Source organism: Perna viridis, chromosome 10 (genome assembly GCF_037379345.1).
Source record: "Perna viridis isolate PV_CMFRI_1.1 ecotype Kerala chromosome 10, ASM3737934v1, whole genome shotgun sequence".
In the NCBI taxonomy this organism is placed as follows: domain Eukaryota; kingdom Metazoa; phylum Mollusca; class Bivalvia; order Mytilida; family Mytilidae; genus Perna; species Perna viridis.
In genome coordinates, this window is record NC_142454.1 from 26,020,851 (window position 1) to 26,047,664 (window position 26,814).

The 26,814-nt window shown below is 31.7% G+C and overlaps 1 protein-coding gene and 1 long non-coding RNA gene across 3 annotated transcripts; one reads left to right on the forward strand and one right to left on the reverse strand.

Moving 5' to 3' along the window:
* Positions 1-1,122: 1,122 nt before the first annotated feature.
* On the forward strand, positions 1,123-12,227 carry LOC148605152 (uncharacterized). 2 transcript variants are annotated; one of them, XM_088548819.1, is made up of 11 exons: positions 1,123-1,292; positions 3,336-3,861; positions 4,598-4,747; positions 5,757-5,880; positions 6,836-6,980; positions 7,583-7,657; positions 9,421-9,898; positions 10,514-10,666; positions 10,903-11,029; positions 11,413-11,557; positions 12,067-12,227. In XM_088548819.1, the coding sequence occupies exons 1-11, from the start codon at positions 1,232-1,234 to the stop codon at positions 12,153-12,155; spliced, it is 2,073 nt and encodes a 690-aa protein (XP_088404945.1). In that variant the 5' UTR covers positions 1,123-1,231; the 3' UTR covers positions 12,156-12,227. The 2 variants fall into 2 exon arrangements, with proteins under 2 accessions (XP_088404945.1, XP_088404946.1); XM_088548820.1 differs by having other exon boundaries at positions 11,413-11,551.
* A 2,982-nt stretch (positions 12,228-15,209) lies between these two features.
* Positions 15,210-16,860, reverse strand: LOC148605153 (uncharacterized). Its single transcript, XR_015916224.1, has 3 exons — positions 16,733-16,860; positions 16,078-16,221; positions 15,210-15,361 (listed from the first exon to the last, which is right to left on the reverse strand). It is a non-coding gene; the product is annotated as an uncharacterized LOC148605153 (long non-coding RNA).
* Between the last annotated feature and the right edge of the window lie 9,954 nt (positions 16,861-26,814).

Consider the following 26,814-nt stretch of genomic DNA (forward strand, 5'->3'; position numbering starts at 1 on the left):
TGACGCCATAGTGCCATTTTTTTGTTGTGACGTCATTACTTACGATCAACTTTACACTTACGACTTTTTGTGAAATCGACGCCAGAACGACATTCTTATGTTAGGTAGAAGTAATATAGATACAGGTTTGTTATGTTACTCAAACGCTCTCTTACGAAACCACTTTCAATATTTTTTTTTCAAAATGTTATTATTATTATTATGTTAATATAATTAAAATCTAAAATCTGAAATTATATTTCTTTCCATCTAATCGGATTAACTATTTCTTTAGTAATACTACCTTGTGATTTTATGTATTGCAATGATGTACTTTAATGGTTTTTTTTTTTTCACTAATAAATTAAAATAGACCAAAGAAACGCATATATATATCGTAAATGGTACATGGAAAAATTTAGAAATACCGAACGTTTCTGATTGGTCAATATTTAATATCGTGCCGCAATGTTTTCAGCTACACACTGATATTATTTATATTGACACTCTCAGACAAATAATATTAATTATGAAAATGAATGTGTAAACTTACATAAGATTAATGAATATGTAACCCACTTCACAACATTTTTAATCTTATATATTGCATTTAAGAGAAATCAAAATCCATCCAAATGTATCATTATAGTTTAGAAAAATGATTTTATTTGGCCAAAATTTAAAAAAAAATTATATTGTCTTGTTGAACCTTAACAATTTGGGTAAGGGCCTGAACCTGCTTTATCTCTGGCATATGTCGATAACAAATTACACAATAACAGATAAGCATCTCCTGTAACATATGTGGATAAATACTCAATTCTTCTCTCATTATATGGTATAAAATGAAAGCTATCATAATATACGGTATTTCATTTATGAAATGTATATTCAGAAAGACAGAAATTTGTTTTTATTTATCGACATGCTCAAATTGAATTGAAGAATGAGGAAAAATGCACGTATTCAACCTCTGTTTGCAGCTACTTTTTGAAAGTTATTTTTGTAAATGTACGTGTCAGCTGTGTGTTATGTCATTCATAAATTCTAAAAAATTTGAATAAAATTATGCTTGAAAGAGAATAAAAGCAATGTTAAAAGTATGTTTTGCATATTTAATCAATACTGAATTATTAGAACATAACAGCATTTATAGTTGCCGGTTGTCATTTACATTTGTCTTCATTTGATCAAACTGTGTGGAGGCAAGACTTTTAACAAAGTACATCTAATACCAGGGCAATCGAGAAGCATGCATTTTGATTTGTTTGTCTTCTATTGTGTTGCCATAACAACATCTCAGATTTTGACAGGTAAGAACTAATGTAACTTCAGAGTCGATATGTTTTTTAATGAATGTTAACCTATGACATTTTTTTCTAGCGGTCAAGTTTGTTCAAATAAAGGATAATGAAATGAAAAGTCAATTTACGTTAATATTTTCATATATTTATATGAATTATACGAAATAGTCCTTCATATTGCTCATTTGCTCTGTAAAAGCATATTTGAATAATGTATTTCTTTTCGAAACCTTTTTTTAAAAAAAAATCAGGATAAAAATAGGTCCATTTCTAATAGTTCTTTTTCGACATTAATATTTTTTGTCTCTTTTTTTGTTGTTGCCATTGTCCAAAACAAATATAGTCCATGTTAGTCAGTTCATTTAATCCTGTCTAAACAGAACCCCTTTTGTGCTGTAGGATGGTCGGAAAAGACAGTTGACAGATACATTTAAAATGCTTTGAAAATATCGTATTCATTCAAAATATTCAAAATATTCAAATGTTCAAGCAAAAATGAAAAAAAAAATTAACAGCTTGCATTTTATTATCCCAGTTCTTATTCACATCAAGTCACATATACCAATAATAATGGTAAATATTTGTTAAGTAGCACACTAGGTAAGAATCATGCAAAATGTGATTCATGGTTGGAAAGTTGGGGTGTATGACATATTAAAGAATTTGCATGATATTTAGCTGGAGGGCTACTTAAATACATTTGTTCATGTTGAGCAACATACATGTATTATAACATAAACTGTACTTTCGTTTAGCCTCCAGGTTTCATCAAAGGCTATTCAAGGGTTGGGCCACCTAACCATGAAGTTTGGGTCCATCCTTGAATTTTGGGCTTCATCCTGAAATATTAAAAAATAATTATTAACTTTTCAAACTTTAAATTTACGATTTAATATAGTAGGTTAAATTTATTTATTTACATTCGGTCTGTTTCGGTTCACAGTTTTTTGTGTGACCATTTTTTATCACTATATAAATATGTCACTGCAGATAACATCATGACAACTTGTGGAAATAAAGCAATATTGAGACACATTAACAAGCAAAACCAACTTTTGTTTTCCTGTAAAAAGTATATATTTTTCTACAAATCAGCTGAACATTTAAGCAGTGAACAATGTATAAAAAGTGCTTATGTTCCGCTATTGGGACATCGAACAATAAAGAGTAAAGGTTCTTCCCAAGTCAAAATTTAGGACGCACCTATATAAACAATGCATACACATTACGTTGTCAGTATGTTTGCAAATTTAATGAATTACTAACGAAAGGCTTCTAAAATGCATGTACACAATATTTACCTTTCAAAACTTATGCAGGCAAGACAAACTCCAATTTCATGGCTATATATTTAAACGTCCCCCACGAAGTCATGTTTGGGTCCTCTCTCAATGTTGAACTAATAAAATATTGCATTAATAGAAAAATTTCTGATTTATTATGTATATATGTTGGCCGAGAATATATGAATTATTTCCGTATGTTGTATTCCGTGCTTGATTTAATATAAACGAAAACGTCAATTTTTTTTTTTTTTTATTTTGGAATGAGTTTACATTTTACACAAAATATATACATGTTTAGACATATTGCAGTTAAAAAAATATCGTATCCAAAAATAAATTTGATCGATAAGAACAGCTTATGCTTCCAGGCCTCTTGTAAATCCTGATTTTTTTGTTCGTTATTAAACCGTTGAGCTTATTTATCTCATCTTTTTGAATTGTATCTTATTCAATGTTTGACACGGATGTTTTCTAAAATGTTGTTCAGACATTGGTAATTGCATATTTAGCTTCAAATGGAAGCAATAATCTTAAGGACAGCCCATATTGCTTTCTCATGTTAATATGTTTTTAAATCAATTTTAAAACCATAATTGGTTTGGCACTTCGTAATTTTCGATTATCTTTCTGTTCGAATCGCAGAATTTAGAAGAGATCAAACAAGCCGTCCAAATTGTCAAAATAGTCAGGACAACATTTCAAGGTACCCATACGATCCCACGACTTGAATGTACAAAACTAGTCAATGGGTACGTTTCTGTTTCAGTTGATGGACATGGCAACTACTATCAGAATCATAGGCGAACGGATAGTCAAGATTTATCAAAAATACTTGAACAATTTAACAATGTAAATGCTAACAACTGTCGCAGTATGGAATTTTCAAAACTACATCTTGATCTTAATATAGATCATACAGATTTTAATAACCTCACATTTTTGCCGCTATATATGTCGAACTTTTATTCCAGAATATTAAAAAATGATTTTATTAACGGAAGTCTAGATGCAAGAAATCTACCAGATTTTGTTTTTTATAATTTTGCACGGACTGTCTTGATCACCGGATTGCCATCAGTTTATGCCATTCCTATCGCCTTTACTAGATGGGTGTTTTCTCGCCATGAACTTTTTGCACCTACGGCAGTAATAAAAAATGGACATATTGTTACTGTAAATGAAGCCGATTCTTATGACTATACCATAATTGGATCATTGGGAGAATGGTTTACTGTTCATGCCAACAAAAGTTTTAACCACGTCAAGGATTTGACAATAAACACAAAGTTTGGGTGAGATAATATTTTTGTCTTTTGGAATTTGTTTTCAAACAATGATATGGTGTTTTTATTACCACATTATAAATCGTAGTTTTGATATTTTGTCGTCTGTTTAAAATGAAAAAAATGGGACTCGCACAGATATCCTTAAGAATAAAAAACCGAAACTGAAGAGAAGGTACATTGTTTTGTATCACCCTGAATGCACGTATGTAACTATTATCATATTATACTTTTATATCTTTTTATTTCTTTATGCATCTTTTGTAACACATAATAAAATGACAAGTAACTACACCAAATATGTGGATATAGTATATATAGAGACAATATATTCAGACAGTAAGATATTAATTTGGTTGGTAGAAAGGTTTTTGATTGCTTCGTTTTCTGTCAGTAATTTGATTGTTCCTAACTCAGCGGGTCAAACAAATTCGAATACAGTAACGTTTCGATAAGGAATCGATTGTCGATATTTGAAAAGGAATCCTTTAAAAATTAAATTAGAAGGAATGTGTTTCATTTGTATCGAATATTAAAAACAGTCCATGATCAAAATACAAAAATGTGGGGTATTGTCTTTTTATTAACGCAGGAATTGACTCATCCTCATAAATAGAATCGTTGTGACCATGTTTAACAAAAAACAGTTAACACAAGTCAAAATGATAAAAAGGAATCTTGAATGAAAATCATGGACGAAGCTAGCATTTTATGAAATGTATATTCATGCATGTATTTCTTGTAGCACACCTGGGTCACGGACACAGCCCCTTGTGACGTCATCCGAGGGACAATGGGTCAGACCTTTTTATGACTGTGGAAAGGTGAACGAGTGGTTGTTTTCATACTCAACTCCCATTCTAGGCAGCAAGACTAACGGAGAACATGCGTTACTGTAAGTATTGATCTTCACGACGATTAATTCTTCATGTTATGTCATGTCTGATTCCTGTGTTGCTGTTAAAAGGACCACAACACTTTAATTTTTTGTTGAAATGGAAAGCATGTAATGTGAATGAGAATGCATAGTGAACAAGTGTTATTTTCCAATTCATATGAAATATATTTTACATATAATGGGTAGACTATGTATCTGTTGAACAGCTCTTATGTGTGGAAAATAAATATTTCATGTATTAGAATGCCCTATTGTCAGTTTCGACTTTTATAACATTTTTGAAGGATTTGGTGCCACATTATACATATTTCCATTAAACAAAACTTACGATTCCCCATATATTGTCCTCTGTTACTATTCCTTATGTATAATATCAAATTTAAACTGACCAAACCCAATTTCCCAAACTCTAAGCCCTCATTGCCCAATATGCTATTGTTTATTACTTATCTCACTTTAAATGGAAATATACACAATTAAAAAAACATTTAAGTTCCGTTCAGGAGTTTGCATAAATGTAAAATAAATTTGATTTGTATCTAACATATATAAGTGTGCATTTCTCAATTAGTATAGAGTTTGTAAGGCAACAAAATATGTCCAAACCCACCCCCCCCAAAAAAAAAAAAAAAATCCGAATACCTGTCAAAACCTGACACTTTAGTTCCATTTAAGGAGATATACCTAGGTAAAATGACATAACTCTTGAAATCAGTGATATGTTTGTGTCATATTCAATTTCAAGCTTTCATTTGAAACAGAATATAATCAGTCCAAGTTACATTGATGCTTACATGAGATTGATGTAAAATGGTGAATACAAACGTTCTAATGATTTGTAAGAGTTATGTCCCTTACCTTAGGTCTACCTACTTAAATATATTTTGGACCTTGGACCTTGCAATTGGTAAACCGAAAACGTTTTAACAGAACACATTTTAAAGTCCAAATAGAGGTCGGTTTAAACAGGTTTCTTTGTCACTTACTTAAATGTATTATATTAAAGGGCTGCTGCTGCCATTGATATTCGTCTGTCTTACCTTGATATCAATCAATGTGACGGATTTAAACATAGAGATGTTTTTTTCAACGCCTTTCAAGGAACTCACAAGTGTCCAAGTTTCACTATGGTAAGTTATTAAGTATCATGCTAAGTTCATGGATCTAACATATTTCCATTCAACGAAACAATTTGCCGTATATTTTTTTCTGTTTTTGCTTTCTTCTTCATAGAGTTATTTCGTCTCATGTGCTAGTATTTGATTGATTTCTCTTAATTTGACCGTTAAGTTTGTTTCTGAATTTTTCGTTCGCTTTTGTTGTTTGAATTATAAATCTAATTCTTAGTGGCCAAACTTTGTATGTATCATTCCTATAACGATTGATTGGAAGAAGGAAACCAAACTTGACACAATAGTAGTTCACGTTTTGACGTTCGTTTTGCATGTATTGATATTTTAAACATGGCCATCGGTCAAACATTTCCAAAAATATCGAAAAAAAGTCATTTAGTGATTTATAGAGCTCCAGTGATAATAGGACGGTTAGGGTGACATCAGTATTGATGTTCAGGACAATTATTAATATAGTGACAATTAGTGGTATAGCTATGAACATCTCGCATTAAAGATATTTTCTTATCTCGTCTAGTCCATTTAAAAAAAATTAATCAGTTTTTAAACAAATTCATTAATACAATTTATAATTGTTTGTCGTTGTTTAGTATAAAAATAGGAGATGTGATATGATTGTGGTATGATCTCCTATCAGATAGTCATCCACCTAATGCCAAGTAACGAACAATTTTACTTCTAAGGTCACCACAAGGTCTTCATTGACGGGCAGAAGCCACACCATAAAATGAATAACAAAAAATATAAAAGACAACAACAGCCACCACTGAACTACAGGTTCCTGGTTTGATACAGGCACACAATGTTTGTAACGGTGAAACATATTTGTGAGCGCTCAATCGTCCGTCCCCCAACCTGGGACAATAGTAGAAAAATACAAAAATAAAACATGTCGAAATTGAATTCGAATTAGGCCATTCTTTAAAAGTATCAATGGTATTGTCCTTTGTAGTGTTTGTTTAAACCCGGTCATGGTTTCAAGGCTGGTGGCTATGCTTGTGTATGTAAAAATGGGGTTCAGCTTAGTAGCACAGAAGTGTTAAAGGCCACCAGTGATGGCGAACTTTGGTCTTCATGTCATCAGAGACGATATGAAGGTAACGTATTCAAATAAGTCAAATATAATTACTTCATTTTTAGTTTTTGATGTTAGAGACAAATAAATATTTTTTTTCTTTTAACTGTCAGTTAAGAGATCTTATTATGGAAATGTGAGAACAGAGTAAACGAAGAAAATCACCTTTCATCGAAATCTGGCATCAAACAATTTTTTTTAATTCATAACATAAATATGATGGTGCTACTACTTGATTGATGCCACTACTGCTGGACCAAAAGTTCCCGTGGGGTTTTGTTAGTCTAGTGGCAAGATTTGTCCTAGAGTTATTACCGGAATTTGTGAAAAACCCCTTAAAACACTTAGAATTAAATTTATGTTGTGCTTATGGTAAAAACTGGTGTTACTGTATTTGTCTTCTATGTCCAAAAGTTTGGTTCAAAGTACGTTTTCTTTATAATTAAGTTTTTGCTTAAGATTTTCCCATGTATAAAGTTTCATTTCTGCTGATAAAAGTTAACTCCTCGAAAACGTGTACAGCTAACCGACATTTTGCATGATAAATATGATCGGTATTTTTGTATACATATACAATATGAGTTATATCTATGTTGAAGAAACTTTTTCATTTTCATTATTTAGGTCACAATTACCACGATCATGATCATAATTACCATAACAACAACCACGCTACTAACTACAACTACCACCGAATGGGTAAGTCAGATTGTCTAAAGTTTATCAATCTACAGCACGATAATTTAATTCCATTTGTGACAAGCTTTCTGATTAGTTGCCCCTATTTAGCCAACCACGCTATTTTTATAACCGATATTTGAACAGTGACGTCATATACGTCGATTTGTCTGCAGTTTGCAAAAGAAATAACTCAAAACAAGTTATGATTATGAACCAATTCTACATGTTCTGCCTGGAAAGTAAAAGAACATGAAATATGACGAATGTTTTTCAATTCTTGAACAGATTAAAGAAGGTTACATGGTTTCAAGAAGTTAACACTTTTTATAAAAACCTTAATATCTAAATTGTCTCAAAACAAGTTATTTCAATTGCCTTTTTAAAAAAATCAGATAAATTGTGCTTTTGAATAGATCTTTAATCGTATTTATTTTCTTATATTAGTTCCAACATATGTATTCAGAAAAATAAAAAAAGTCCAAAATGTCACAGAACATGACAAAAAACATGACTAAAATGACAAATAACAAGTATATCAAGCCATTGTCCTGTTTCACATACTCACGAAGTATGCATACAATCAAATGAATGTTCTAATAATTAACAGTTTGTTATTATAACATGTATAATGCTATAATAATAAACAATTAAGATCACTTAGATTAAAAAGTCTAATTCAAAATATATTTGATTAGTGTAAATTATAGGGTAATATAGGTTGTAAGTCAGTTTTTAAGTAGCAGTCTTTGTAAGAATCATGCAAATTCTGTAAAATATGATACACCTAAAAAACAGGTTACATACTTTTATTTTTGGTATTAAGTTGCTTTATAGGATTATATGATGAAATGTATAATTATTCATTCCATTTTATATGCTCTTAAAAGATAATCCACTTCTAATGCAATATTTTACTGTATTTTAGTGTCATTTAAAGACTTATCTCCCTTATTTTGAATTCTACACTACATTCCTACAATTGTAATATCCTAAGAACACAGGTTATATGAAAAGTTAGATGTTAATTTCTGTTAGCTATAACATTTTAAACAAAATATCAAAAATAAAAATATGTAGGCTTTCCAATCATGAATCACATTTTGCATGATTCTTATCTGGAGTACTGTGCTCTTGGAAATAACCTACTTTACTGTTGTAAACTTATGACTATATGTCTCACCATCAAGCTGATCTCAGGTAACTATAATTAGTTCAGTGATTAAAATGATTGGCAAACTCTGCATTAATATTGTTTCATACTGAAGACCTCTATTTCTATTATAATTTAATACAAAAAAGGAAGTGAGTTATGGATTATCTACTACCACAAATACAATATACTAGATTCCGTAAAAATAGTATTTAATTAATGAACTACAATTAAGTCTGCTATGAAGATTTTGTATAATCCTTGACACAGGACAGAAATGAACCGGGAAATCCTATTTGACTTGAGTAGATGATCTTCAAATGTCTTTCATGAGTATTCCGTTTCCTTCTTTTTTTTTCTTTGTTTTTTTTTGTTTTTTTTTTTTTTTTTTGTGTGTGTATGGAAATTTATTCCACAACGTATTCGATGATGACAGAAAATATTCTGAATAATATTATGTTCGAGTGCGAATCTCGGATATACTTTTAATTAACGTGTTATGTGACCATGTCGTTCAGCGAACATTAGGTAGCAAACGATGTAAACAAACACATTAATTTTCTAAAGTAGATATTATATATGATAATAATATTTTGCTCTCTCAAAGTTTTACATGCATGGTAAATTGCAGGGCATACATATAATGAGTACCATTGGAGACATAGAATTATTAGTTATTTGGATCGTCTCAGAAGCGTGAATGACAAAACATGTGTCACAGGCACTAGTGTATGTTTAGATATTCAGATGGATTATTCACGTTGGGAACGAAACACTTATCTTGCACTGTTCAACGCAAATTACATGTCAACCAGAATTTTTGAGGAGGAAGGGGCTTTAGCTAATTCTCAAGAAATTACATTTTACGTGTTTGCATGGAAAGCTGCGTTAACTGGCCTACCAACCAGCATTGGATCGACTCTGGCTTTTAAACCTAATGTAATTCCCAATAAAAAAATGTTTGCACCATATGCGATATACAAAAATGGTGCTGTTGATGTTTATGACCTTTCACCTACCTATGATTATCAACAAGCAAACTGGTACACAGCCTTAGTTTCGAAGGTGTGGGAAAAAGCATCGAGTATTCTAACGAGTACAAATATCAAGTTCGTATATTTTCTCACCTGTTTTCACTGATATATAGTTATATATTAGATCATTTTGAAAAAAATGGATAATTTCAAAGAGTAATCAAGGGAACCAATGTTATAGCGGTAATCAAAGAATAATCAAGGGAATCAAGGTTAGAGCGGTAATCAAAGAGTAATCAAGAGAATCAAGGTTATAGCGGTAATCAAAGAGTAATCAAGGGAATCAAGGTTATAGCGGTAATCAAAGAGTAATCAAGGGAACCAAGGTTATAGCGGTAATCAAAAGAATGTAATCCATGGACAAAGACCCGACACGGAAAACAGATATGCACAACAAAGAACATACAGAAACTAAAATCATACATCAAAACATCAAAGGCGATGTTTTGTCGCATAATTAATTTGGCTTTATAAAGATATTGTAATTTTCTGAGCTAAGTTAATATTACTAATGTTATTTTTAATTTACCAAATACCAAACTGTCTAACAATCTCAAACATTCTGCCAACAAATTTATTTTAGATAGTAATCTATCCTAAAACATGTAAAAAGTATAAAAAATCTTCTTTTGTAATTTAAAAGAACTCCTTTTTTTTAATCCTTTTCCATCGCTTTCTTATTTATCGAAGCGGTACGATTCAAGAAGGTTTAAAGTTGTACGCCACTCCAAGTGATGGTCATTGGACAAAACCTTATTTTGATTGTGGACGGAGCAATGCTTGGGTGATAACGTTTTCTGCACCAATCTTTGGACAAGATAAAAATAACAAGCCAATACTTGAGTAAGTATTTAACGCATCATGTTTACAAAAACAATAAACAAACCGACTGTTTGGTTTTGTAATTATGATCTGTAAATTGGTTAAAACCCTTTCCGGTGATGAAAAATGCGTTGTTATGATTGCAGCTTATACATTATACAAAATGAATATTTGCAAATTGGAAAGCGTAAATGTACGCTTCATGGGCAGAAACGTGTGATTGAATGTTTTTCAATGTGATAGTTTTATTTTTTTAGAGGAGTAGCTACAACAGACGTCGACCTTACTAATGTAGATATCAACCAATGTGATGGCAATTTTGATACAAATGATCCTTTTAAAGGCGCATTTAGAGGAACCCATAAATGCCCTCGACATACTAAAGTAAGATATACTCCCTTAACGGTATTAGATCTTTCATTTCTAAGAAGATGTAACCTGTACTATTATTTTCTTTCATAATCAATTTTCGATGCCTAGGTTATGTTTTGTCGTCGTAAAGAGCAAATGTTTGTTTCATTTATTAGATTTGATGATTTCATTTGTCATGCCTACCTGCGTAATCTTGCTTCTATGATATACACAACATATATCTGACTCATTGTTCTTGAATATAACCTAGCAATTTCTTGCGATTGTTCAAACATCCTTGTCCTGAACTGTGTGAAAAAAAAAGCACCATAGGGCGTTTTAAATCAACCAATCAATCCTAGCTCGTCTGTTAAAAGCAAATATTGGGATATACATGTAGACGTTTTGTTATACAGTGTGTGCATAAGCCAGGTTTTGGATTCAAAAGAGGTGGCTATTCGTGCTATTGTGGAAATGGTTTCGAAATAAAAGGGGAAATTATTGAAGGGAATGATCCAAATGTTTTGGCCCAGGAGTTTGATAACTGTCAACCAAGTAGGTGTAAGTAACAAATGTTAACTTAATATACTTAGGTTCTTTAGGGTTTTGATATGCATTACTAACTGTTCTGTACTTTTTGATACTTCGTGTGTATCATTACCGCAACAGAAAACAGTACGGGGTTATGGATTTGAGCTACGAAGGTGGATTTAGGGCACTTAAGTAATATAACACTATTCAGGAAATGTATGTATAAATGTTATATTTTGGTCTGCTTCGTTTTAAATATTGGCATCTTCTACAAGTTATAAAATTGTTGACGTACAAAAGTATGCCATGCATATTTATATATATTGGATAATTATCCTTTATTTTGATTAAACTTTAAGGTGGCAACTCTACATCAAGCAAATGACTATTCTTAAAATAAACACAATATCACCTCGTTTTACGCAATGATTCATTGTATGGGTACACACTACCATAAAGTTTAAAATTTGTGTGACCACAGTGAGCAGCACGAAGTGTATGTGTAGCAGTTCTTATTTAGTTGTGTTATTTCTGTCCAGGGCATAGAAGGACGCCTAGATATGGAATGAGACACCGAGGATGGAAGAGGATGTATCGAATGGGTTCAAGACATCGTCATAGATCATGACGTTTTTATTTATAGGAATCATTCACGTTTTGATGAAAGTATAATTATCAAAGAAAACTATTTTAAATTGAATTTGATTGTGTTTGTTTTATTTGGATATTTGCTACAATGATAAATCCACATGCATTTGACAAACCAGCACTACCACAAATATCAAAATTCATATGACTTATATATCAATCGAAAACTGATATCGGGTGTTGATATACACTCTTCTTAAGCTTTCACACCTCCGCAATTCAAAAAATAAATAAACACTGCTTCTATTTACCAAAAAATTTTGCTCCAAAAATAGCTTATATTTTTCTAGAAAAGCAGAGGACGCTTACCGTACCGGTGCACCTGGTCCATGCTCCCAGTTTTTAGTGGAGTCCGAGTTGCTCATTTGCTTTATTACTTTGTATGTATGATTTTAATTACTTTATGTTCTTTGTTGTGTATGTCTGTTTTCCATGTCTGGTTTTTGTCCCTGGATTGCATTCTTCTGATTACTCTATAACCTTGGTTCCCTTGATTACTCTTCTGTCGTCACCATAATAAATAAAAGGATGATTTAGCGATGGAATCCATGATTAGTATATTGACTTTATCAAATTAGAGAGTTGTAATTAAGGGACCGAATAAACCTAGCTTATATCAACATAGATTTGTCCTTGTTTATAACTTAAGGAGGTAGACCTAGGGTAAGGGACATAACTCTTAAAAAAATCTTTGGAACGTCAGCATTTTACATCAATATCATGTAAGCATCTAATTAACTTGAATTCATTTTATTCTGCTTCAAGTCAAAGCTTGAAAGGCTTTGGTGAAATTAAATATGATACAAACTTATCTCCGACTTAATGAGTTATGTCCCTTACACTAGGTCTACCTCCTTCATAATGTAATATTTACCATTGGTTTTTCAAATAAGATTGTGTAGAATAAAATATGGATTTAGGCAAATATACCAAGTGCAGTGTAAAAATCAAGTTTGAAAAAAGTCAAATTCTAAAAACACACTTACAGAGGATACCTTGCGAAATCATATTGAGTCTTGCTGTTTTGTACTTGACAGTTCCAAGTCAACTCTAGTTAAAAGAAGGAATTCATGAAATATATGATTGCAATTTACGTCCATTACAAGCTAGTATGCATTTTCATTGTACCCATGTTAAACTATTGACTCACGCTTTTCAAAAGACCAAACCTGCTGCAGACTTGTTCTAGAACTGGATCTTTTTACTTTAGGTAACCAGAATATCCCATTTTGAGAAAAGAGAGAATATTCAATGAAGGCAAAAAATAAAGCAAGCATTTTTTAATAAATATAAAATAAAATACAATTTGATAATAACAAAAACAAAAGGAAACAAGTGAAAGTACCTTGTGTTTAAACAAGAAAAATAATTGATTGGAAGGAGTGGATAACCAAAATATGATCACGAGTGCCGAAGAACGCCTAGATTTAACGAATGTGCTGAACTTGTTCTGCGTTCTTGACATGAGTGATCATATTTTGGTTATTCAAGATTACCAATTGATTATCCTATTTATTATATAGATTTCTTCGATTATTGTTTGCTACTTTCAACATAAATTTCATATTTTGTCAACGGCGGATTCATTCCAAAGTTGTGACGTTTTGACGGGAGAAAGTCCGATAGTGAAATCACCGAATTTAGTTCACAGTGTGAATTATCGAAATTTATTCCACTGGGAACATTAGATAAAACTCTGCTATCCTTATAATAATGTTTGATAACAAATGGCAAAGTCGAGTCCCAAAGATGAAACATAGATTTTACCTGTTTTTGTCTATAGATACAGTATACTAAAACCATCGCGGAATTCAAGTGAGAAGAGAACTAGTCTATGTACATTTTGTACACCAACGATAGCAATTCAAATCAAAGATTCAAATCAAGAAATATTTAATGCTTCACTTAACTCTCTTCAAATTTATCTTTAGTATTGGGAATATCCATCATTCAGTATTTATCTCTTACCAAACAAGTACTGATTTGTTGTTTTTTGCTCCATTTCCAGTTCAAGAAAATGCGCAAACATTTAGACACAATTAGTCTCCTACTTTATGGCAAAGTTAGATTTCAACTATGGATGCCTGGACGAATAAACATAAACAAATTTGGGGCTAGTTGTAGCACATCCAAAACTGTGAATGGTCATGAAAATACAAATGCTTCTTTCAAAAATTTATGTAAAGACTGAAAATAGACACCTGTTGTAGGGTCTGCAACAAAGCAAAAATGAATGTCGCAGAAATATTCCCATAGCGAAAGTCAACATTAATAGAAGATCTCTCATGTAACATGTTGATAAATCAATTAACGCGCTTAATTTCCAACCTGCGATAGTTCTTGTCAGAAATTCTTTCTCAGGATATATGTAACGCCGAACAACCAATATATCATAGAACAAGAAATATTACCCAAAAATAAACAATAAAACTACATAAAATAATTGCCATAAGTGTTGCTTAAAGTGATAATCTGGGATTCGTAGGTGCTATTTTCACCTGTGTTGTTTTGTTTTTGTTTTTTTTTCTTATTCCCAGTTTCATATGTATGTAAACGATAGATGCATGATCGTATTGTGTTTTTTTTTTTTGTTTTGTTTAGCATTTAAAACAGATAAGAAATATCGATTAAATGTAAATCTTAAAAAGGTAATAATAAGGGTTTTTTTCTATATTGATGGAATGGTGTGTGTTGGTATGTTCCTTCTGCTGACTCATCAGAATTATTAATGGAATTTATTTTCTGTTAACACCAACGAAGTAAAATAATTTGCATATTTTTTTCAATTCACATAGTCAAAAAACCAGTTTTTAAGAGGAGTCTGGTTGCTTATTAACCTTTGTTTCTTAGAACGTGCTGTTTTGTTCATTTCATGTTCTTTGTCGTGTGTATCTATTGTAGAGTTGATATTCTTTGATTGTTTTCTTCTGATTACCATTTGAGGTTTTTTTTCACAATATTTTCCTGTCATTTATTTTCTTTTTGCTTATGAAATGCAAAACAATCACGCTTATAAATCAGTTTATTGCTTATTTTATTTTCCATCTCAACTTGGATGATTACTATCCATACAAAATGTCGCAGTCGACGACCGTGTCTGTATCCGTCCTCTGTTTTAAGTGTCTTGGAGACTTTGTTCTACATTATTTTTGTTTCTCATTTCACATCTGTATCCCGTTATATCCTCTAGAGAAGGAAAACACAATTACGTGAAGATATCTACACGTGCATGTGCACTTTGTACTCCCCTTTTTGATTAATTATCTTTAATATTGAATAGTAATGTTTATCCGCGCAGAGAAACATTACATAAACCAATTTGATATTTAAACATTTTATCAGTAGTTATTTGGTTAATATTAGGTTTCATTCCGAAAGTTAAGTCGTCAGTTTATTTATTCAAAACATAATTGTAAGAGTAACCAAAGGAACCAAGGTTATAGCGGTAATCAAAAGAATGTAATCCAGGGACAAAGACCAGACATGGAAAACAGACATACACAACAAAGAACATAAAGTAACTAAAATCATACATACAAAGTAACAAAAGTAAATGAGCAACTCGGACTCCACTAAAAACTGGGAGCATTGACCAGGTGCACCGGTAGATATTTTCCTTGGATTTATATTTTAATATTTCTACATTGTCATTCCTTTTAGAAGAAGCAGATGTCAATATTACACACACAAAAATATTACATTGAAACATACATTTATATGTTTTAATTGTATTAAAATATCCATTAATCCACCGTGGCGGAGATTCACAAGTCATTCTTTGATGAAATACACTTTGTTTACAGTGTCTTCGATGTACGTTCAACAAATTAATATTGCATGTTACATAAACTTTTATATCACAGTCTACCTCATTTTAATGAATACAAACAATAGTTACTTACGCCTTCTTAGTCGACAGTTATTCAATTCTTGCTCAAGAAGAATTGGGTCATTCCCTTCAATAATGTCCCCTTTTTTTTTAAACCATTTCGACAATAGCACGAATAACCGCCTCTGTTTAACCCAAAACCTGGCTTGTGCACACACTGTAATGATAGGAAAAAGTACATACATTGCGTTGTATGTTAATCTTCTACATTTAATGCAAAACACTTCAAACGTTTTTACCTATATATCGCAATATTTATTTTAAAAAGGCAAATTAAATTTCATTAATTTATTATTGTTTAGCTGATAAGTTTTTTAAACGTCCAATGGAACATATTTAGGACGCAATTCAGGACAAGAACACAGGAACATTTGAACACTAGAACAATCGAATGAAAGCCTGCTATGTAATATTCCAACATGTTGAGTCGAATGTTCATTTTGTTGTATCCAAGAAGCAACACGCAGGTAAGCATGTCGAAAGAAATCAATTAATAAAAAAAAAATGAGACATATATGTGTTCGTCACCACAGTAAAACATATACTTCTAAGCATCTGAAAACATGAAAAAGATAATAACAAATAACATCTTATTCAATCAAATGAAAAAGTAACTTTTTAGGTACCAATTTGTGTAAATACAAAACTGCGAATTGAGTATCTCTTACTTTAGTGTGGCGTGGGCATTTATGAGTGCATGTAAACACGTCATTAAAAGGGTCATTTGCACTACCATGGCCACCACATTGGTTTATATCTTCGTTAGTAAGGTTGATGTCTGGTGTAGCTATTCCTCTGAAAACAGTTTTAAGACATATAAACACACATTCGATAATATTTGTTTCATTTAATTTGAAGCATAAACATTTATTGATCTAGCTTCTACATGAGTATGATTATGATTTTATTTTTTTCCGAAATAGTAGCAAAAATGCATATTACAACCAATGATTGATATAGTGAAAACTTGATAGGCTTTGGTGAAATTGAATATGATACAAACATATCACTGATTTCGTGAGTTATGGCCCTTACCCAATGTCTACCTTCTTAATTAATAATGAGTGTAAATATATATGGTAGAAATGACAGCTTATGAAATGTGAAAGAAAATAAATCAACAAACTAATAATGTCAATTTGAGTCAGAGCTACGTATTTAAAGAGAACAACATCAATTAAATATAAAACAGAATGTAACTGCATATTATTTAAAATTTCTAAGCTTTCAACAATACCTGATATAAAAAAGCAAATAAAAGAAGACAAAACAAAGCAAACAAATATTAAAACATGGAAATCGCAACAAAAATCAATCAAAATACATGAGACAAATAAACTCTTTGAACAATTTTTTTAAAAAATCAACTTAGAACAAAGTAATTGGCAAATATTTTCGTTGAAAAGACTGTTGTTAGATCTATGGAGTTACCATTATCCAATGTTATCTTTAATCATATCCTGGTGAAGCTTGGACACTTGTCCGTTCCTCTAAAAGCGTTGAAAAATAAATCTCTTGGTTCATACCCGAGACATTGGTGTATATCAAGGTCAGACAGGCGAATATCAAAAGCAGCGACAACCCTTTAATATAAAACATTTATATAAGTGGCTTATCATACAATATAACAAACGCTTCGCTTGTTTAGTGTTATTTAGATACACGAATGTTTTTTGTTTTTTTTTTGAAATCAGGCACATGTGGATGTATTACATTTAGAATTTAATAAAGATGTGTTGAACACAAACCAAGATTAGTAGTAGAAAATATGTTGTCCTAACACGAAGGAAACTTTGAAATGTAATGTCTGAACTGCACGACTCAGTTCTTATCCTTTAGAAATAAATATGTATATTCAATTCTAGATCAAATTAACTTTACATTGTAACCGTCATTTTGATACATGTTATATAAAGTTTTCCTTACATTCTGTGCAACAGATACGGTTCCGAATTATTCATTATGGAAATATTTTGTACTATGCAGTTTACATTCACTAGAAAAGCAACTTATTTCTACAAGGAATTAAAGATTGGCGTGACCCTTTTAACATCATAAACGCAACACAATTTTAATGAATTAATTGAAAAGACCACGGCATACAGCAATGCATATTCTTTAGACGTCTTCTTGTCCATAATTGGAGTTAAGTATCTAAACAACCACTCGTTAACCTTTCCACAGTCATAAAACGGTCTAACCCATTGTCCATCGGAAGGTGTGACTAGGGGCAGTGTCTATGACCTAGCCTAGGTGTGTTAAAAAGTGTTTGCTCCCAGAGTCCGAGTTGCTCATTTGCTTTTGTTACTTTGTACGTATGATTTTAGTTACTTTATGTTCTTTGTTGTACATGTTTGTTTTCCATATGTGGTCTTTGTCCCTGGATTACATTCTTTTGATTACCGCTATAACCTTGGTTCCCTTGATTACTCTTGCATGTGTAAACATATAAAACAAAATATTGTCCGGGGTTTTGATTAGTCTAGGAGCGATTGTATCTTACTTATTGTATGTTTTGTTTATAGACAGCTTTTAATTTTTGATAAAAACTAAAAACGTTCATTCTCGTTTGTTTTCTATTGGATTTCAGTCCTAATATCAATAATTAGGACGCTTTCACTACCGGTACACCTGGTCCATGCTCCCAATTTTTAGTGGAGTCTGAGTTGCTCATTTGCTTTTGTTACTTTGTATGTATGATTTTAGTTACTTTATGTTCTTTGTTGTGTATTTCTGTTTTCCATGTCTGGTTTTTGTCACTGGATTACATTCTTTTGATTTTTGCTAGAATCCTGGTTCCCTTGATTACTATTTTGTACATTATCAAAAGCATATTTTCTTTGTGATCATTTGACTCGTGGAGTTCGGGCCTATCGATAATAATTACAAATACAAAACCAGATTATATAAAATAACTTGGTTTGCTGAAAACACCTACCAATTAAGACCAATCAATTTAAAATAATCCTATATCGCTGTGTGAATGATTTGATTGATGGAAAAGATGCCCATTTCTTATCTGTAATGACTTGTCATTATGTCATATATTGCAGGAAGTGAAAGAGATAGTACGTACTATGTGCAATTTGTTTATGAAAACTGTGCCATATTCAGATTGATAAAAAAACAATGCACATTTAATTTGTTTTCTTTTCAACGCCGACGGATATGTGAATGATTCTTCTTACGTAGAACTCCAGATGAATCATGCAAAATATGATTCATGTTTGGAAAACCTACCTAATTTTATTTTTGATATTTTGTTTAAAAGGATATAGTAAACAGAAAATAACATGCGACTTTTCATATAGCATTGGTTTATAAGAGATAAGAGTTACATAAAATGTACTGTAGAATTCACAATTATGGGAGATAACTCTGTAGATAACACTAAATTACAATAGAAATGGTTGGGTTTTAAATCTGTATTATCTGAGGCAGATAGATTGGAATGACTAACTATACATGTAATCATATAAACCTATAAAGCAACTTAATAACAAAAATCAAAAGTCGTAGGCTTTTTTGGGTGTATCACACTGGACAAATTTCGTATGATTCCTACAATGGGTGTTACTTTAGCTTCTGTTCCTGTTCTGAAAAGAGAATCGATAAACGCAAATGATACAAATCATAAAATAATAAGTGCCATTATAAATATCACCGAAAGTTTGTTACCGTAATTTTGAATGCAAATTGAAAAAAAACACATAAATAATATCTCCCCCGAATTTACTGTTAATTTTTATGTCCTTGAAATGGTTAAATTTTTTGTTCGCGTGGGCGGTAAACCATTCTCCTAATGATCCGGGTACGGTATAGTCATAAGAATCGGCTGCATTTACAGTTATAATTCGTTCATTTTTTATTACAGCAGTCGACGTAAAAAGTTCGTGGCGAGTAACCACCCCTCTGGTAAAGGCGATAGGAATGCCATAAACTATAGGCAAACCAGTAATAAGAAGAGTCCTTGCAAAATTATACAAGACAAAATCAGGTAGAATTTCTACATCTAAACTCCCATTGACAAAATCGGTTTTTTTTTAAATCTGGAATATGTCGACATGTAAAGTGGCAAAAGAGAGTAGTTGTTAAAATCTGTATGATCTGTTTTGATTGATTGATTGATTGATTGATTGATTGATTGATGGGGTTTAACGCCCGAGCAGCAATATTTCAGCTATATTCAGACGATGAACATGAAATTAATGATAAAATGAACATGAAATGATGAAACGAAAAAGGGATGGGACACAAGGACAATGGGGTCGACAAATTTTGATCGCCACTGGAAATAGGGAGAGGTGGGTAGGGTCGGTAATTTAGCCTCCTGTGGCGGAGCCCTATGGTTCCTACTCCGGGAGAATACCACAGTTGGGTTATTTAACGTGCGAGGAACGTGGCATCTTTCCCAACACGGTGCACCACTATGGTTTGCGGTCAGGTTTTCCGTATTATAGCCTGACAACCCCAGCATGTAACACGCCAGGGGTACCCCATTCCACCACCTGGGGCACACATCCCAGTTGCTCTGTGGGCAGAGCGCCCTAGCCCCCGTCTAGGTTTCTGAGCACTATTTTGTCGCCTTTTACGACAAGCTTAGCGCTGCTGCAGGCCCATTCTTGTTACACCCGGACCTGCACGGGGGCGACTTTTTGTGAAACGGACGCTAGGAAAGGTAGCACATACTAGAAGGTATACATAAAAAAAAGTACAAATTGTCTAAACCAACATGTTAATTGTGCTGTCCCTAGAAAGATGACAGCCTGACACTAATATTGAAACTATTCACTAAGCTTTTATACATTGTAGTAAATTCATGTTTTTTTATGTTAACTCAAGAAAAAAAAATAATACGTAAAGTAGCTTATAGGTATTAAAAACATTACATCAGATAGCGGATGCATACATGAATAGCGACAGTTAAGAATTAAACAACACAGGCAGTTATATTAGATTCAACATGAGAAAATGTCTCTTATTAACAAGTATTTATAGATTACTAATTGTAACGACTGAATAACCAAAATATGATCGCAGAGATTGAAAAACTCCCACATTGAGCAAGTTCCGCAAACCAGTTCATGCGTTCATGACACGACTAATTACATTTTGTAACACCACCCAATGACTATCCTATTAGTCATAAAGTCATAAAATTAAGCCCATATTTCATAGATGTTTTGATAAATATTTTCAAGCATTAATTGCAAATATTTCATCAATAAATATCGTATAGAAAACACAAAAACCTAAAGTGAAAATACAGAAAATATCGAAAAACGGACCTCCACTAGTCACGGTCACTTTTTAATTTTGACAAGGTTTATCAGTTAGTAAAATGAACGAAAAAATACATTTTTCGTGAATGTAGCAATAGACTAAATAAACACTAGAAAAAAGCTCTTACAAAAAATAAATATTAACTTCTTGTAACCCTTAAAAAGAACAATGATTGCTCGCTATCCAAATCACCTGTTTTATATTGTTTTATATTCTTTAACAAAAGACATGTAGATTATTACTGTTTTATTCGATCTTACCTTTTAAACTCTGAGATGCGATAAAGGCAATACAATAGAAAACAAATAAATCAAAATGCATGTTCCACAGTTGCCAGGGTGATAAAATGTTGTCTCCATCAGAATGAACGAAGACTTATGACAATCAGTAATGCTGATTCGGTATGCGTGTCAAACTTTTCACTTGACTACTGTTTCAGTCATTTTTTTTTAATCATTTTTTTTTATAATTTAAGCTGTATATTCATTGAATTTGTTCTCAATTTATCTCATTGTTGACAGAAATTACTCTAAGAAAACTAAATCACAGCTGACACATGCATATACATGTACAAAGATAGCTATAACGTACAAGCAAGACAGGGAAGTTCATTTGTTAATATATATTTTCCATCAGTGTGAATATCGATCATGTTAACTTTTCTATAGATCACTTCTGAAACCGGATACTCTATACAGTGGCATTTTATCTTGGTCTTAACTAAGTAACGTGAGAAGAACAACTGACTAATTTATCTAGGCTTTTTTGTTATAAAAGATTGTGTAGAATAAAACATGTCTATACAAGTTGAAATGATATACATGATTTGCATATAGCAAGTATTTGTGTAAAAAGTCAAAATTGAAATAAAATCAATTCGAAAGGAAACTATATGTGTGAAATAATACTAAATCATATTAAGTAGTGTAATAAAATAATAAGGTGAAACATCAAGTTCAATGGTGGGATTTTATTCTAGACAAGTGATTATGTGTCTTTCCAAATTTTTTAACGTCTGCATAAAAAACCGTTTTTTCTGTGAACCTCACAACGAAATTTCTTGGCGATCTGAATATTTTTTTAAGTTTATTTTAAAGCACTCTTTAATATTTTCCTGCTTAGCAGTTTTTCAATGTACCAATTTTGAATCCATAATTCGTCGTTTACAGATCTAGAAGACAAACCAACTGTAGACGACGGTTGTAGAAATAGAAATATTTATCCTATTTGGATTCATTCTCCTTTGGCCATTCATTTTCATTGATGCATGCTAGAAAATCTTGCCAAATTATTGGGAAGTGTAAATGCTTCTGATGAGAGATTTCTCCTTGAAACACGTGTACAGCATATCAAAATTTGCTATTTATATATATGATTGGTATGTTTGTATCCTAAAAGAGGGATTGGCCTATTAAAAGACTATTCAGGCATTCAGAAACAAAATAAATGCAGTGAAAAGGAAATGGATTTTTGTGTAAGTATCATATAAAACTACTTTTTTACAAATATTATATTACTTTTCGACAAAAAAAAACAAAATGTATTGTAATACATTTGTTAAGGTTCGTTTCGTTAAACAAAGAAAATGCTTAATAAAACGATTAGAAAAGGAAAAGTAATGTTCTAAATGTGAACGCTGTCTTTAGATACAGTATGCAGATAACTATCGAGAAATTCAAATGAGGAGGGGACTCGTCTGGTTACATTTCGTACATCGAGCAAAAATTAGTTAAAAAAATAAGCTTTTTTTAAATTCATTCTGGGGTGATAATCTAATACGCAGTTATTGTTCTTTTGCCACAATTTACCCTGCAGTTATATCATTCTTTTGCCACAATTTATCTGTCGTTATCGTTCTTATAACACATCATCGATACTATGCTGTTTTGATATTTGTTTGCTCTATTTCACATTCAAGTACATTTTTGTAAATATTTCTACATTAACTGCAAAGTTATTGTTCGTTCTTATATGCAAATTGTCCATATTAAAATGTAAATGAACATTGAAAATGAATATGCATTTTTCAAAATTTCATTAAAGACAGCGAAATAACCACGAATTTCGGATAAACAAATAAAGAAAAGAGAGTGTTGAGCAATAGTGTCCAAAAAGGAGTGTACACTACTTAAGGGTGGCTAAAATATCATCATTTTAAATGAACAAAACCGTTAATATTCATGTCTTATATTTTTTATAAGATTAAAACCGAACAAAACTATTTATTCCAATCACATAATAGGCACAGTGAAAGTAAGGCTAATATCTACAGTTTGAAAAATTATTTCATTTTATCATACTTTTTTTTGGTTCAAATGGGGGACGTTAAATGTAATTCTAAATTATTGGACTTATTCTTCGGCATATAATTAGATGTTGAAATAACTCTGTATATATAACAACCATCAAATGTGTTGTTTAAATTTGAGCCGTAATTTAAAGTTTAAATTTAAATTATTCATACACGTCATGAAGACCTTTTACAAAACGTATGTTATTTTTCTTATTCTTAACTTACCCGTTTTAAGTGTCTGTGTAGATTACTTTTTCATACTATATTTGCTGTAAACATTTAAGTCAAATGAACACGTTATTTTAGCGGGAAAATAGAAAGTAATACTCGCCAAGCCTTGATATAGTATAAACAGCGGGATGGGGGAAATTGAGCTGTTCAATTTATGCAAGTATGCTATGAATCATATTAGACTAAGTCCTAATTTCATGACTGGTGTCGGGATTTCTGTCATGAATGAATTTCATATTAATAACCCTCCCCAATGTCAACTTCTTTGAATCATGCATTCATAGAGTATTTTTTGAACATGATATTTTAATGCTAAAAAAAATGAAAGTTGCCATGACTGGCAAAAAGTTCAAAAAAAAAATTATGCACTGATCAAATAAATATATCATATTTTAACAAAATCCGAAAACAATATAATGAATAATTTTAATATCGTAAATGGGTCTGCATTCGCCACTTTGTAAAATTGTGTCAACTTTTCCTCCTTAGTTCAATTTTCATACATGATGAACCCTTGGTGATATTCAACTTTTTGGAATCTTATTAGGCCTTTGCCGATCTTAAGCGAGGTACTGTTCTCTCAGGTATGTCCGTGAGTACAGTGACGAAAAATTATTGTGGAGGGTGATTGTGTTGAGATTAATAAGAGTCAAGTCGTTATTTAAACCGTATATATTGTTATCTAAAGTTGAACTCTTGATTGGTTCTTGTTCGGGGTAAAATAAAACGAAATTATTTATAAAACTGAAAAATAGTTGTATGAACAGTTACAAAACTGGTAGACCAATTACACGTTATCACACTTTTTACCTATTTTACCAAAACCGGAAATGGTATTGTAAATAACTCGCAACAAATGTTCTTTACATTATGTTACTAAAATAATGGATAGTTTGAAAGAATGAAAAGAATGTAAACAAACTTGCACATGGCAGTGAATTTAAAGTGGGAGAAATTAATTACAAAAAAAAAAAAAAACAAAAACGCAAAATAAATATTTATTCTCGTCATTAATAACAGTATAACACACACTTACGGACTACTATAATTACAACAACATGTCTAATATGCTATACATCATGTTACACGGTAAAAAGGAAACATGGGGAATGGAAAGTTTACTACATAGAAGACTTGTATGACATTTTATTTTTAATGAAATCAACTTCGTTTTACGAACGTTAAATGCAACCAATGCAAATTTCGGATCATTTTGAAAGTAATTCTCCTACTTTTCTAAAAAGTCATACATGTACTCCTAATGCAACTGAATATAATTGATTTTGGAGAATATTTAAAATAATTTTCAAACGTATGCAACATCAAATTATATTTTCTTAATTCCTCATGGAAAAGTTGGTAAAATCAGCAGATAAGTCATAACAAATGACACCATGATATTCCATCGTCTAGAACTTTTTAGTCAGAAATAGAATGTTTATCTTTAAGATCTAAATATTGGAAGTATACATTTTCAAGGCAGTGTACAGCTTTTAAACTTCCCAGTTACACCATATACATTCCCATTTCCCACTGTTCCCACCCCCATTCCCTATAGAAATTTTCAGTGACAAAAAATGTCGTCCTTGTACTTTCACTCACTAGTTTTCATCAATTTGTATCGCCTTAAATTAAGGACGTCGTCTTGTTTGGGGTTGCCATGAACACTCGGATTACAGAATTTAGAATGTAATATGTTAGTGTGAGGTGTGTAATAACGGCACCAAATGTAACTAGGACGACCCGGAAAAATGCGAGATAATGTTGAAAATTCCCCACGAACCCAGATTTGCTTGTGCTACTTTCAAATTTGGATATACCTTTTACAAATTCAATAACCCACAAAAGTAGTAAACAAATACCATCCTCTGAGTTCTGGCAAACAAAATGTAGCAACGTTTTTGGTATTGTTGTTAGGCATACGAAAGGGGTATAATGTTTAGTTTTATGATTATGTATCTGATTTGTTATTTTACATTATAACATTTGAAAAATTGCATAGAAAAGATTAATTTTGAAATTGCTAGATTAAGAGAGTAACGGAAATCACCCCCTTATATTTTATTTTGTGTTTAAGAAAATGTAAATCCATGTAACAAAAAAATGGGGATTGAATGATACATCGTGCCGAGATTATGAGATTTAGTTTACAAGACAACATAATATAGTCTTATACATGTTGAATGTGTAGGGTTTTGAAGTAAAAAAGATTATGGTGTTTATTAAAGACTTCCTGTATTGACCCCAAAAATGTGAAATAAGTTCCTGTTTGATTTCAGCTTTATGCAATTTATTGCAGTTCAAGATCATATAAGGCACTGGCAACTTTGTTCTTGGTGAAGACCCTCTTTGACAGCTGTGAGTATAGAAGTTTTGAAAGAGGTTTGGTAATACACTTTGCAGATCAAACTATGTAGAATTGTTTGTATGGATTCTTGTGGAGTTAAGGAATCTAGTGCACAGACACAATCTTCGTCTTTGGAAGACATAGCAAAAGAGAATAATACAGATGTATGGTTTTCGACTATCACTTTTTGGAGAGTGTGGTATCAGTATAGTTCTTATCACTGCTATTGTTTACGTTTCATGTGGGCTTTGTCTGCAGGTTCGACAAAATATTTGTCATGTATAGTAGACAATATTTTGCTACATCGGGGTCTCTGAAAACTGATGTAGCATTGACACTCATTGACCTACTTAAAACTTTCAAAATTTCAAAAGACCTCACTATAACAGAATACCAATGTCCTCAAGTCCTGGTTTTATCCATTTTCTAGAGTAGTCCTCCACGGCATCCATAAAAACTTTAAGTTATAATTCCAATTTATGGAGCGTGGTTCACGGCACTTGGGACCTTTAGAAAAAAAAACTTACGGAAAGATTTCTTTACGGGGATATTTAAATCTCCAGTAATGACGTACTCGGAAGGATCATATTTGAAAG